We start from the raw sequence: 14,783 nt of genomic DNA, 5'->3' as shown, positions 1-14,783 counted from the left end.
ACTATATGCTAGATGTTTCTGGTAAAAAGGCCAATGCATGTAAGTACAAGGTATGTGTATGTTTATAATGAAGATTGAATGTACTCTGATAATGTAGTTTTTGTGTGTGTCCCTCCAGCCCTGGAACCAATTACCAGTGCCCTGGGCCTGTGACTCTGAGAAAAGTCTCACATGGCAAGTGGAAGCGGAGGACTACAGCATTTTAGCAACAAGTATAAGAGATGTGGCTAAGCTGCAACAAAACACTGCAACACAGGAAACGACACCAACAACACACACAGAAAACACTGCTCTGGTCAGCTCTTCCAGTGAAACGGAACTGGCATCACGTGGCAAAGAGGAAAGAATAAAGCCTTTGTCGGAAATGGATCTCGAGACAGCTCAAATCCATCCTGTGTTCCTAAGTCGATCTCCATACAAAAACCAGACTCCTCTGACCAGCCCTGTGGACTCACCCAGGAAAGGTTTGCAAGGAACCACAAAACCTCGTTCTTCAGAGGAAACCGAGACACTGCTAAAACCAAAGCACGACAGTGCAACCATGGTTACCACGTACGTGACAGTGGACATGTTTGAACATGGTAAAAGAAAGTGAGGTGCACCTTGAATGGTTTGATGTAATGGACAGCATTCTGGCTTAATTCCTGGGAAGGATTAGGATTGTGATAATGCTGTGGAGTGTAATATGTATAGCTGAAACTGTGAAATATAATTTGAGTTGCCAAAGTGTAACCTACTTGTAAATCAACTTTCTTTTTTTTTTATTTTACATGAATAGATCTCCAGGATAAGAGTTGGTAACTATCTTAAGAGTATATTTCCAGCCTGTTCCAGCTAATGTCTTTCTTTAGAACGTCTTGATTGACTGGATCCGATGCATCAGTGTTAGGTAAAGGTGGGCTGCATGGCTGGAACTAAACTCTGCAGGAAAGATCTCCAGAAGGAGGCTTAGTAACCACTGTTCTGCACAAAACTAGCTGTCCTCTGAAACACTGTATTAGTTATCTGCACTCTACTTAAATATAACTGAATTTTCTATATTAAGCATAACCCTGGCTGTTGCCCCAGAATTGTATCATTTATATGCATCTGTCTTGGAGAGAATGGAAAGGGCATTTTAATGAATACAGCATCTTACTGAGTTGTGCAACAGTCTCTGAGGTACTTACCCTAATGTATCAATGCACTTGAGGGCAAGAAGGATGATTTTGATAAATGAGATTTTATTTCCCATAAGGTTATTGAGCGATAAGTGATATCAGGATTGGATACATGTGAAAAGGCATGCATTAAAAGGTGTCCTAATATGTCACAGAGATAATGTAGTGTTGGTTTTCTTGCACACAAGCACATACACCACACCCACATACATCCATCCATACACGCAGACAAAATCCAAACTCATGTGAAACTGTATACCATGTGTTGAAAAAGTGCAGCAATACTTCTGAAATAAAGGAGAATAATCCAAATTTTTTCAGATTTCATAATTGTTCATTTGATCTCAAAGTCCTGGGTTTCTGAGTACTCCTAGATGTTCAAGTGTCATTTACTGTAAAGTTAGAGTGGCTGATGTTTAGTCTAAACCTCATTGCACTTCATTCCAGCAAATGAATGTTGGACACTTTATACCCTAGTCCTCTCTGGGGGTAAGAAACACTGGTGAAACTGTAAAACTAAAGATCCACCCATTTAACCATTATTCTGGTTAAAAAGCACTTATAGCCCCAGAAATGCAGGATAGGTCCATCTTTCTTCTCATACCATGCAAACAAACAAAAAAGGATAATGCATACTAAATATTTCAACCAAATAAAACTGGGAAAAAACTATTATAAAACATTCTACACAGAACATGATTTAAAAACAGATTGAAAGAAACACTGTACATAAAACAAATTTGGCACATGTACATATTTTAAGTCGAACAGTAAAAGTTTGACCTAAAACATTCACGGCCAAAATCCAACACAAACAATGTTTTGGGTTAAGCAGCAGTCAGTGTTAAACCTTAATACAGGCATTGAAAGGCATCACTAAATGAAGGCACGGGGTCGTGTTAACATTGCAATGTGTCAGTCCTCTCGCTGCGGTCGGTAGCCGCTCTGCTGTGGCATGTAACCGGGAGCGGGGCCTGGAGGATCCTCTGTGAGAGTGGGGGTGTCCTCCTCCTCCGTTGGACTGAAGCAGCCCGGTTCCTCTGTGTCCTGCGGCTGCAGCTGCTCCAAGCCTCTGCCCCGTTTGAAATAAGAGTTTCTCTGCTGACTGCCGCCATCCAGCAGATGCTCCTGGTGCTCCTCGCAGTCCAGAAGGGGCTGTGTGGACTCAGATCGCGCAAAGACAGGGGCTTGCAGGCTGGGGGTCTGGCCCTTATAGCCGCTGGCCACCACAGAGGAATACTGCACGGTGCTGGCCGTGGTCTGGCCCGAGTCTCCCTCATCACTGTCGGAAACGCTCTGTCGGGGGGAAGACATGCAGGAGGAACCGCCAATTCCGCTGCTGTGCTCCTCCGAGAAGTACTTGTCCTTCTTCAGTGGCAGCATTGTTTTGTCCTCCTCACATAAAGACTTCCCGTCAAATACGTCCACCTCCACCACACTCACGTCAGGCAGTGTGGCTTCTTTCGGAGTGTCTGTCTGAAGAAAACCAAAGAGCCATTAGCTTCTTTTTGTATTATTTGGATGAGACTTTGGGTAGCATCGATAAATAAATAAATAAATAAATAAATAAAGCAAGCAAGCAATGAGTTATTACATTGAATATTGAACTGTATATCTGTATATTATTGTATATCTTGAAGTCATAGCTAATGCTCCTCTCTTTGATTTCAATACAAGACTCATAATTAAAGTGACATGTTTTGGATTGCATTTATCTGTTACATCAATCGCCTTCTACAACAAACCTAAAACATTAACACTGAGGGAAATACTGCAAATTAAAAATATGCAAAAAAAATTGTTTTGTCCCAGTCAGTCTTGAGATATCTTGAATTCTTGAATCTGTACCCACGACTAATCTTGGTGTTCTATGGGAAAGGCCTTATTATTACAAGGTGGATCAATTGTGCAATGTCATGTCACGCAGATCTGTCAAAATGGTAAATAGTAGTTTTATCTCTTTACCATTTTTGACACAAAATGGGTGGTAGTCTTGCAAGCCACACTTCCACCTGTAGTCAAAAGAACCACCTCCTTTCACATGACAGGGCCATGCGATTGATATGCGCATTAACTAACCAGAGAACACTGTTGTAGTGTAAGGTGTACGGGCAGACGATTTTCAAAAAGGGCTTCGAGCAAAATAACCCCGCGAGAAACAAGTATGCAACAGCAAATATGCAAATATTTCATATAAAGCTGTCGAATAACTTCTGAAGATATGCCAAAAAGAGATGCCACTGAATGAACAGTCTTTTTCTAATCTAGTGACTATTTCTTGCTCTGAAAGGCACACAGAGCCAATCAGAATGAAACTGACAAAATACTAGTACTTGTGGCCAGTTTAATGTGCAAAAGCTATCAGACTATGTAGGTGGAGCATCTGAGGCAAAAGCTAAAGTGAAAACAGGCTTATACTCAAGGTCCTTTGGTGGGTATAAACACTCAAAATGCTAGGAACAGAGTTTACTGCATGTGTGGTCCGTCCTTGTGTATGAATGTGCAAATAAGGAGCAGCTGTCTCTTGAGAAAATGTTTAGCCATGTGCGATGACATGAGAGGAAGCACTCAAGAAACTTCCCATTGTTACAGAAATTAAAACAGGGTGTAACTTGACAAAAAAAATTTAACCAATCAAATTATGCAATGCGCAGCACTGGGAGCAGAGCGCTTTCACGCTATGGACACACACACACACACCACAGCTTTCAGGAAGACTAAGTTCTCTGGAGTTGAAAATGGCTTTCATAGCTAGCTAAACATATTGACCTCAAAGGTCAAGTGAAAAAGTTTTTACATTATATACATTAGCGGTGGAGAACTGAGAGCCGGAGTCCAACACAATTTGGTTATTTCTGTGCTCTAAAACTTCCACCACTGGGAAATGAACTGCTAAGAAGAATCAGGCATTTGTGAAAAGGAGCGTACGTTGAATTGTGTAGGAATCCGGTCTTTCAGGATCAGAGGTGCCAATTCCAGACGTACACAAACAAATCCTGTCAGTGGGTAGCAAGTTTTAAAACTACAAGACTATATAAAGCATAGGGAGGCACAGATTTAGAGGTTTTGGGCCAATTTTGACATGCGATGTCATGTAGATATCGGCCGATGTTGATACATAAGCATCTATAAAACGGAGAGATTGGGGCTACATCTACTTGGATCAGTATTACAAAGAAATATAACTAATTTCTGTACTACAAACTACAAATGCATTAAAATGAATCAAATACAGACATTTTATTGTAGTCACCTAAATGCTCTCAGAAAAACATTCTGTGCTGATAGAATGATAGTTTACTCACCTTAATGGGACAGTCAGGCGACCAGGTAGCAATAGTGCTGTGGTAGGGGTCTGGAACCTGTGGCCATAGATGCTTCTTAATCCTGTAGAAATATTGACAAACCATTTTTAATCAAGATGATAATACAAAGTTTACAACATGTATGTAATCTAACTCTAAACCAGTACATCTTTAAGGTCGGATTCTAAGGCTTTTCTTTTCAGTTTTATCGTGAGCTTATAATTTGCTGCTTTTTCTCTTTCAAGTTCAGAAAAAAAGCGTGTTGTTACATATGTAGGTTGACTCACACTTCTCTGTTCTTGAGGGAGAGCATCATTATGAAGGCTATGAAGAACAGGAAGCCCAAGCACACCAACACCACAATCACCTCAATTTCACCATCATCTACAGTTCACCAAGAAAGTGATAACATACATTTATTGGTACAGACTTACATAGAGACATGTTACTTCACAATATTAAAACATTTGATGTTTTGTTAGTGTCTGGAAAATGTAAAACACGTTTTGCATGGTGTCTAAAGGAAAGTACCTCTTCACAGCTCACACCTGAAACTCACACTTTTTTCATGACTGCATACTTCGTACATGGACTCCTGTCAAAACGTGTGAGTCAAAATGCCACAAAAAGCTTCATGGTGTAGTTTGCAGCCGTTTTTGTCTTGCACAGTTTGTTGCACATTTTATATTCATGCGTGACATACAGATACATGGTGAGAAAGGAGTGGGTCACACTTCACAATAAAATGCCTGAATAAGTATATTATATCAATGTGGAGCTGTGTTGTGGGACATTTTACATATAATTGTGACATGCAGATATATTGTGAGGGTGGAATGGGTAGAACTTGACAATAGCATTACACTGTACAATAAAAATGAAACTAACTGAACAATCACACACTTTGCAAAGCTTTCAAAAACACACACACAAAAAAAAGAATAGACATATGTGCGTCTATCAGTTTCTGTTACTGTAAGAGATCAGTAATGAACATCTAAAATCTGAGCATTTACAGTATTCGTCAATTATTGCATTTAATGCTGTTTTTATTGACACAGAAATCTGAGATAGGCTGCTTTATTTCATAAATAAGGTAAACTTTGTGATTTTAACTTTAAATTCTTGTACTAGCTGAGACTAAAATACAGGGGTAACTGCTGCTGAATTACTTAAGTTCACTGAGCTCAACAACTATGCAAATACAAGTCATGTCCAAATATTGTACTAATTTCTAGTTATTCAGATTTATTTGTCAGAAATTTCACTTACTATACCAAAGATCAAATTACAAATAAACTCTTTTGCGATTCATGAGTTTGCAAGTCTGATATTGTACAATGCTGTAATCTATTCGTTTACTAATATGTCAGCACACAAAAGCGATTTGAGTTCCAACAATGCTCACTTGCAGGAAATCTGCTAAATAGGACTTTACAGTGTCCTGTTGGTCCATCATTCAGATAAGAGGTAATCATAAAGCTGGTTAATTAAGAACTTGCATTTAAAATAAATTTTGTTCTACAATGAATTCATAACACATTACATCTTGTACATACCAGTACATAAGTACATACCATACTGCTTTGTGTAAAAACTGGAGTCAGAGCCGTTTACTGATCCCTCCACATTAGAAGCCATAATGTGAACCACATACTGACTTTTGCTTGCCAGTCCGGTCAGCTTGTATGAGGAGACATGAGGCTCAACCACAACAGCTGCCAAACAGATCAGTAGTGGTAAGACACAAAAGGTCAAACACAACTCTTTACATTAAATCTTGATTTAACTCTCTTATTTTGCCTGTGCAAGATTATTTTCATGCATCTGAACTAACAAAAAACAGTAAATGTTAAATCTGCATCAGCATAAGTCATAACTCTAAACTGGAAAACAAAAAACAGTTTAACAATCCAAACCAGACTTACATTGGTCTGTGTCTCCTGTTTTGTAGAAGATGGTGTAATTGGTGAGAAACCCCCGCTGACTGTCTATTGGAATCTCATACCATTTCAAGAAAGCACTGTTTTTTTGTGTGTTGGACACATCAACAGAAGGACCCTTTAGGGGAGCTGGATTTATAAAGAGTGTACATTGAAGTTGAAATAAGAAATATGTCTTCTGCACTTTACACACAAAAAACATTCAAAATTCCACAACAGTGCCTTCTGGTTCAAGCAATGTTCTCTGAACTGCAAACGTTTGCAGTTCAGAGACCAATCTGCACTAATTAGCAGGGAATACATAAGTGAACAAGTTCATACAACTTAAAATTAAATAAATCATATGAAAGTATAAAAAAATGTAAAGGAAACTGAATGACACATACGTCCTTGCTGGAGATATGCTTCCACAGTGAAACCCTTCCCTGGCCGGTTGTAGTGTTTTTTTTCTTTATATATTGGATAGATGGATATATTGTAGCGTATGAAAGGCTGGAAGTTACCTACACAGCGAAAGTGAAAAGCACCATTAACCATGGTGACAACAGAAACTCATGATGAATAAAACAAATACAACCAAGAGTTCTTTAAGATAATAATTAAATAGGTCAATACTAAATTACAGGTCTGTAAACATTTGCAAATCATAAAGAGACTTAAAATTAAAAAGTAAAACTAGACATTTAAAACTCCAGAAGCAGACCCAAAAAGCTATACAAGGAGTTATAAATGCTGGATAAACATTGTACTATTTTACAACTACTATAATACACTGAAGTCCAAGTGTAGAAGTTCTCACCTTTGAGGATTGTATTATTCAGTTCTCCTGACACTCTCTGCCAGTCCCTCTGTTTGTCAGGAACAGACACCCATTCCAACAGGTACTCGGAGACATTTTTGCCAATTTGTGTGGGTGGAAGCCAGTCCACCTGCAGCTGCCCATCAAGGACTGAGTAAATCACTTGATCTACTCCACGAGAGGCCTCTGCAAGGAAATCCACACAAACCAATCAGGTCAGGGAGACATCAGAAACCAGAATTTAACATTTACGTTTGGATATTTTTATGGATTATTACTGTACATTTCAAGGGAACACACATACCATGTCTGGAGATCACTAAAGCGGACGGTGGAGATACCCCCACAGAATTGCTTGCTGTTATTTTGACAGAAACGCTTTCCCTCTTTAAATGGAATTGGTACTCTTTAGAATAAACAACGAGCCTCTCAGGACTGTTTCCTTCACCAATTGTGAGGTTATATGACAATATTTTGCCATAGGACTTCACAGGGTCCTGTGACACACAATGGAAAGAAATATAAAACATTCAAATTGTTGACAAATCGTTAATAGACCACATACAATAGCCGAACTTGAATATCCCAATTTTCTCACACACACACACACACACACACACACACACACAAAAGCATTATACCTTCCAAATCAGCTTTACAACCGAGTCATCATCTCCATAGACTCTCCACAGATCTGGTCTGCTTCCAGGGACTGAGCAAAAAGGGCAGATTTTAAAAATGATGTATGAAGTATCAAACATAATTTTGCTCCACATCTTTCAATAATCCCTGTTTGTGTAGCTGCTCATAAAGGGGTCCTGTTCACCTGGTGGTACTAATGACCTTCAGGAGACAGGTGAACAGCAAACAAGAACCTGCTTTCTCAGAATGTGTGGTGTATGTAATTTATAACTGTACTGAAGTATTTTTTTGTGTATCTGTACTGAATCTGATCTTTACTGAAGTTTGTCTATTATAGGTGCCTTTTTATTTTTCATGCCACTACCTTTCAAAGTCAAATATTTTACTTTTTACTCCACTAATTTTGTGAAATCTGTCATTCCTTTTGGTTTATGTGTGGATAAAAATGTAACGTTAAAATGAAAGAAGTGTGAAGCAAGAACACCAATCAGGGCACAGCGGTCACTTTGTTCTGAGCTTGTTTTGACCTGGTGGACATACCCAGTGCAGCGCACGGTTCAAGTGCAGCAGCGTAAAATTTTGGGAGTCTTTTCACATAAATGATGGAACTAACCTAACTTTGCGTAAATAGACCAATATGTACCCGTATGCAGTTGTGACTGACATGTGTCTGTTTTCTGAATTTATACAAACACTTTCATTTTATAGTAAATTAGTTTTTGCTAGTTTGTGTTTATGAACAGAGACCTACAGATGCACTATAGTAAAGGAAACTCATTTGTGAACCTCTGTTTAAAGCAAGTTTCTATTAAATTTAAACCTGTAACTAAGTTACAAATAAATCTTAAACTAATGGAAATTGTTTTGTGCTTATGATAATTTTAATAGACATCAGTGCCAGACTAAATTACTTTTACACTTAAAGGGGAATTACACATGTAAACAACATTATCCAGAGTGACTTGAGAAATGCTGCATTCTAAGGAAACTTTACAATGTCAGAATTGTACACAATAATGGTAATAAGAACCAGATGTCTGAGGAGATTATTGCCTCTAAAAGCAGCTCTCTCACAGAAAGGTATTACATCAAATGGTTATGAACTTGGTGCCAGATGCCTGAGACACTGTTTTACCATAGTTATAAGGTCAAGTTTCTGCCTGAAATGTTTTTTTAATCCCTCCGTGACAGAGAGGTACAGGCAAGGCGTAAAGAAATATAGTACTCAAAGAAGATTTTTCTAATTTACCACTATTTTACCATTATCACCATTACCATTACAAATCTCTGGACATATGTAAATTTCACTGGTCATTGCTGGAGAAAAAAAATAAGTTGCGCAAGTTTCTCTACATTTCTCCACCATATGCTATTTCACATCAAACAACTCGGAATTACTTTGCTTACATCTCAACAACTGAAATATGCAGATTTGAAATAATAAAAAATAAATAAAATAAAACCAAACAGTGGAAATCCTTGTTAATCTCATCATTGTCAGGGACCTTTATTTGCCCAGCAGCATTTTCATTCATCAATTTTCAATATTCTGTTTGTATACTAGACAATTCCTATTCCCATGTTCTTCATTCTCCAAGAAAGTTCTAAAATACATTTTCATGTACAGAACAGAGACTTACTCGCTTCTGGAGTACGAACAGTGACACTGGAACTCCAGTCACTCCAGTAACCAAGGCCTTTTTGATTAATGCAGCGCATCTGAACCTCATAATCAGTGTACGGCTCAAGAAACTGCAGCCTGAATGACTCTGTGTAAGCTTTAGTGAAATCCTGGGGTACCTCAAAGAAAATGATCAAATCCAGAAATCACATGAAACATGACTAAACATTCAACTTGACCTACTCATGGGACAAAGTTAGTGCAGATGGCACAATCTGGTTGTCTGAGATGTGTTCTACATTTTCAAAATAACTATTATTCCACTTGTTAAGTAACAATTTGCTTCACCTTGCAGATAAACATTACTATGTTTCTACTTCTCTTCAGCACACAGAAAAACAGGAAATGGACACTTCAAATTCTATGAGAATTTCTTAATTACAAAACTCTTGTTACCCCTAAAGAAGCTTTAAATATGGAATTATCAACAAAAAAAAAAGAAAACGTTGCAAAAAATATGTTGGGCTGTTAAATGCTTGACAGACTGACTGGAACAAAACGACATTCAGGTTCATCTGGCAAACACTGAAAAAAACTGAGCTAAACGTGATGCTGCAACAGTTTATGGTTCTGTCCTTAACACCAAAAACGACTACTTTTTCTGGTGGAGGAAATGTCAATATTATAGCACATCCAATACAGTGTTCACCACTTCCTGATTTTTCTTTATTTTGCAGAACTGTTAGACTTCAGCAACACTACAGGGAATAAATAACATCACAGCTGTGAGTTGGTCACTAAACATAACACTAAACAAAATATGCTTACTATTAGTTTCACTCCTCTGAAAAATTTGTGAACCATTACACAGTAGTCAGGAATATATAAAGCACATAGCTACCTCTGTCCAAATGCCAGAGCCTGCTTTGCGGTATCTAATGTTGTACTTTAGTTTGAAGGTCGTTGAATGAATGGGATGTGTCCAGTTAACCATTAGGGAACTTGGGAATTTGTCTTCTGGAATAACCTTCACATTTGCTGGTGGATTTGGTTTCACTTAGAGAAGGGAAGAGAAAAGACCCATGGCATTCCTGGCATCACTTCAACTTCACTGAATTGTTTGAGTTACATTCGAAACACATAATATCCACCATATTCACATACAATTTCTCACATATACTAAACTTACCAAACTCTTCTGATTCTTTTTCCCCTTCTTTTAAAGTCACCTGCCCCAATGTATTATTCACTTCCACCCAGACTTCTAACATCATATGATTGGGGAAAGTCACTAAATTGACAGTGAGACTGCGTGTGTGTGGGTCCTTACTAAAAGAATCATACTGCTGGCCGCCCAAAATTCTATGAAAAGAAGGAGAAATTCAATGAAAAAACAAAATGACATAAAATTTGTGTCATCTATTTTATAACACAGCAGTCTATTAAGAATGCTCCATAATGTGATTTTATCTGAATGGGCAGATTAGATCCTGACAAAATTCGATATTTCATCTTATCAGATGTTTAGATTCGACCATTATTTCAAACTGATATTTGATTTTGAATTTACTGTAATCTATAACATCAGAATGTTTAGGCAAAACTGGGCTACTGTGCTAAAGTGTCTGCTTTTAGTTAAGCTTTGTGCATTTGCAACATTACAGAAATAAAATGTTCTTTCTTCACACAAATGGGGGGGGGGTTCATTTTATTTTTTTAAAAACACATCTCTTTTTAACTGCTACCATTTCACTTCTCTCCATTTCAAGGACTCAAACAAACCTTGCAAAGAGTGTATATGTGGTGGGAATAAGTGTATCTCTTGTCTCTTGATCCCAAGAACATGTCAAGTCAGGGGATATTAATTTGCCAACTTGAAGAGCAACACATGTCAGGTTTTTTGGCTGTAATGGTGGATCTAAAAGAAATTGATACCATCGTTTTGTTAAAAGAAATCAAAATACATGTTGAATGCAAACAGATGTATTATATTAACAAAGTAGTAAAAAACTGTATCCTTTACATGCACAGCTAAACCAATACACATTAACACAGAATGACAACAAATTTGCTATGAGTAAAAAGGCACACATAAAAGATATACTCACATCCTTTTTGGAGGTAGATCCCATAGGTGCATGGATTTTTAAATGACGAATATGTGTTCAACGAATACGTCCGTGCAGAAGCTGAACACTTTAATGGGTTATTCATGGAAGTACTGATCTTCATAGTGACAGAAACAGCCGATTCATTTATTTTCTTGTAAGACTCCCGAGGAAGGGTAACATTTCCCATGATCCATTCAATGTCCTCTGAGGTGTACTGTGAATGGGTCAAGATACACATAGCTGTGAACTCCGTCCCCACTTCAACTGAAATTTGATACGGAGAGTCTGGAAGTATTTTTGCACATTGCTGAATTAAACCTGGGGACAGAAGGTATAATTCATCTTAGTTTTCTTACCAGGTCAATATTTTTGTATGATCCCACATTTACACATCCCTGACTTTATAACTTAACTATTATACTTTCTTTTTTGCAAAACAATGCTAATACAATTGTATTGTTGAAACAGCCACCACTCACATTTCTCATTTAAGTCTATTACTGAGTGATTCTTTCTGCCATTTCCTGTTTTGACAAGAACGCTTTTAAAAGCATTTTAGGGCTAATTACAGTATAACGCAAGTGCAATGTATCTGTAGCTCATTAATACCATATGGCATGGGATTATCTAATCAGGGTATTATACTGAGGATATTGAGACATGAGTCTGAGACAGTCTGACAGTGTCATCTACTCCTACATCAGACTATAAGAGGTTACTTACCAAATGCACAGCCGAAGAACATTACGCAGATAAGATGTAGTGAAGTGCTCATTGTGACGTCGATTGTCTGCACCTGGAAAATGTTATTTTTAATTATATGCAGGACCTTCTATGAAATTAATACCAACACAAAAAAAGCAAAAGTGCAGTGTGTTTTAAGTTGATTACAACTGACTTTATAAACAACACAAAACGAAATGGAAATGGCATAAAATGCACGCAGAGGAGGAAGGTGAGGTATTATTTTACATGCAACCCCAACTCAGACCTTCATCTCTGCCTTAACAATCACACTGTTATAAGAGGACTTCTTCATTCAGCCTACTTTTTTTAACCCTAGACCAGGCCAATAAGCACATATTCAGTATTTCCCTTTAGAACCTTCTTTTTAAAAAGCTTAAAACACTAACAGTACACAGAGCCTCGACCAACTACAGTCATAAGAAAAGTTTGAATACTTCCAGTCAGCTAGTCAAATTACATGTTTTTTATATCTTCTTAGTAAAAATAAGTGAACACATCCTCTAAAGGGAACAAACTTAAACATGCCATATTTCCGCACATTTAAGTGCACAATTTCCATTTTCTTGCTGAGTTTAACATATTGGAAAAAAATGAAGCAAAAGGTAGCATATTTTTTCCCCCAGTGTGTTAAAGTCAGTAAAAATAAAGAGCACTTCTGCATTTACAATTTGCAGAAGTGTGTCCTCTCCAGAGGATGTGTTAACTCATTTTCACTTAGAAAACTTAGTAACTTGACCAGGGGCAGAGTTTAGTAACCGAGTGCAAGTGGCGTCTGCTGGTTTTATTCACTCACGGTCTGAAAAAAAGAGGTCAGTAAAAAGAGGCACCAAACCAAACAGAAAGTAAACAGTAGTGACTGTTGAAAACTAAAAAAACTGAACAAAAAAAAGAAAAAAAAAAAAGTTTATTCCTCTCCTCATTGGGGGTGAGCAAAACAAGGGTGAACATGACAAACTTGCAAAGTCTCTATTATAACACAATTTTTACCAAGACTCCTAATAAACAGCCACCTGTTGTTTTTCTGAGAGGTCGGCTGCTACACGCCACATTTTCTTAGCTGCTGCGTAGTAACGCTCTGTGATGCATGTGTAGAGCCATGCTCCAGTAATGCCAAAACACTGATATTTCACTGAATTTTAGAAAAACTGCCAGTATAGGTCAAAGTAAGAAAAAAAAAAAAAAAAAAAAAAGGAAAAACTTCAGAGGTCAGTCAAAGCGATGCAGTCAGGCTCATCATAGCACCAGCACTGAAAACTCTGGAACCAGCTTTCCAATGTCCAATTGCTATTATTGTACACAATCTTATACAGTGTAGCTTACAGCAATATAAACTGGACATTAAAACATATTTCAAGATGCTTTATTCAAAACTTCAAGTTTTTTTGGGAACATAAAAGTTGTTTTTGTGATTATCTATTCACAATCACTTCTTGATAAGCTGTCTGAGATTTTATCAGCACGTTTCAAACACGAGAAAGTGAAATAATTTCATTATCTTATGTTATAAGATATACAGCTTTCTCAGACATTTAGGAATCACACAGCTCTGTTCATGAATCTGGACACATCCATCACCCAGATGAAACGAAGTTTTAGAGTATAAGCATCAGAACAACCATTTCAGATATATCTGCACTATTTTACTGTATGCAGCGGAACATTGTGATCCCAAAATTTTGACTGGATTCCAAACTTTTAGACGGTAATGTTTAGAGGGGAATAAGGGAACTAAGGGAACTAATTAAAGCGGGGGAATTAATCGATTTGTTATCCCCGACACTGAAGCGTCTAAAAAGTTGGGTTATGAGCTCTGTCTCTCTGTGGAGGAGAATATGAAACCCATTTTCTCCAGCAGAAGGAACCAGCGCAGCCCTTTCTACTGTGACCATGACTAAAGAGACTTACAGATATTCGCTTCGTTTATTCTTTATTTTATTCTTTTATTTTAGCTCACATAAATGATCTCTTAGTAATACACATAACGTTATATCACGTCTAGACGTGACGTAACATTAAACTGAGTCGTTCATCGTTTCAATAGCAGGTGGCATATTGACCATTTACTAGTTAACTGACATTTCCTCGGTCAGAAATGCCTTTTTCAGCCGAACTGACTGCCTAACAACATGTAATTTCGGCCTTGGTGCCTATTTACCCTCAGTTAAGCATTAGCGAAGTTAGCTGGACGGCAATGCAAGCGAACCTACCCAGCAGACAGCAGCTAGGCTAGCTCTGTTAGCCGAAAACAGCACACAACGTGAACGTTACCTTAAGAAGTAGCGGTTGTCAGTACATATCCACAGCTTTCGTATTCGTTAGCAATTCAGAAGCCCCTAATACTTGTGAGAAGCTTTAACTATCTTCCCGTTGTTTTCACACCATCGTTGGCATTTTATGTGTGATCCAGGTTTGCCTGCTCAGAAATATGAAGACGGACATGACGTCAGAATGGGTT

General features: G+C 37.8%; 2 protein-coding genes across 3 annotated transcripts in view; one reads left to right on the top strand and one right to left on the bottom strand.

The window, feature by feature from the left end:
• LOC108427276 (interleukin-31 receptor subunit alpha-like) overlaps window positions 1–1,316 on the top strand; it is a 15,281-nt gene extending 13,965 nt beyond the window's left edge. Inside the window, exon 16 of the mRNA XM_017697293.2 lies at window positions 119–1,316. Coding sequence (XP_017552782.1) covers window positions 119–595 — 477 coding nt within the window. The 3' untranslated portion in view covers window positions 596–1,316. The remainder of the gene's footprint in view (window positions 1–118) is intronic.
• il6st (interleukin 6 signal transducer) lies at window positions 1,204–14,783 on the bottom strand. 2 transcript variants are annotated; one of them, XM_017697291.2, is made up of 16 exons: window positions 14,597–14,783; window positions 12,305–12,377; window positions 11,579–11,899; window positions 11,253–11,388; window positions 10,660–10,832; window positions 10,372–10,526; window positions 9,490–9,649; window positions 7,849–7,919; window positions 7,512–7,704; window positions 7,208–7,393; window positions 6,795–6,911; window positions 6,394–6,537; window positions 6,043–6,183; window positions 4,753–4,849; window positions 4,466–4,547; window positions 1,204–2,636 (listed from the first exon to the last, which is right to left on the bottom strand). In XM_017697291.2, the coding sequence occupies exons 2-16, from the start codon at window positions 12,354–12,356 to the stop codon at window positions 2,076–2,078; spliced, it is 2,589 nt and encodes an 862-aa protein (XP_017552780.1). In that variant the 5' UTR covers window positions 12,357–12,377; window positions 14,597–14,783; the 3' UTR covers window positions 1,204–2,075. The 2 variants fall into 2 exon arrangements, with proteins under 2 accessions (XP_017552780.1, XP_017552781.1); XM_017697292.2 differs by having other exon boundaries at window positions 9,490–9,640.

The sequence above is a fragment of the Pygocentrus nattereri genome, chromosome 18, assembly GCF_015220715.1.
Source record: "Pygocentrus nattereri isolate fPygNat1 chromosome 18, fPygNat1.pri, whole genome shotgun sequence".
Lineage (NCBI taxonomy): Eukaryota > Metazoa > Chordata > Actinopteri > Characiformes > Serrasalmidae > Pygocentrus > Pygocentrus nattereri.
Note: the sequence above shows the minus strand (reverse complement) of the source record. Positions and strands in the feature narration are given on the sequence as shown.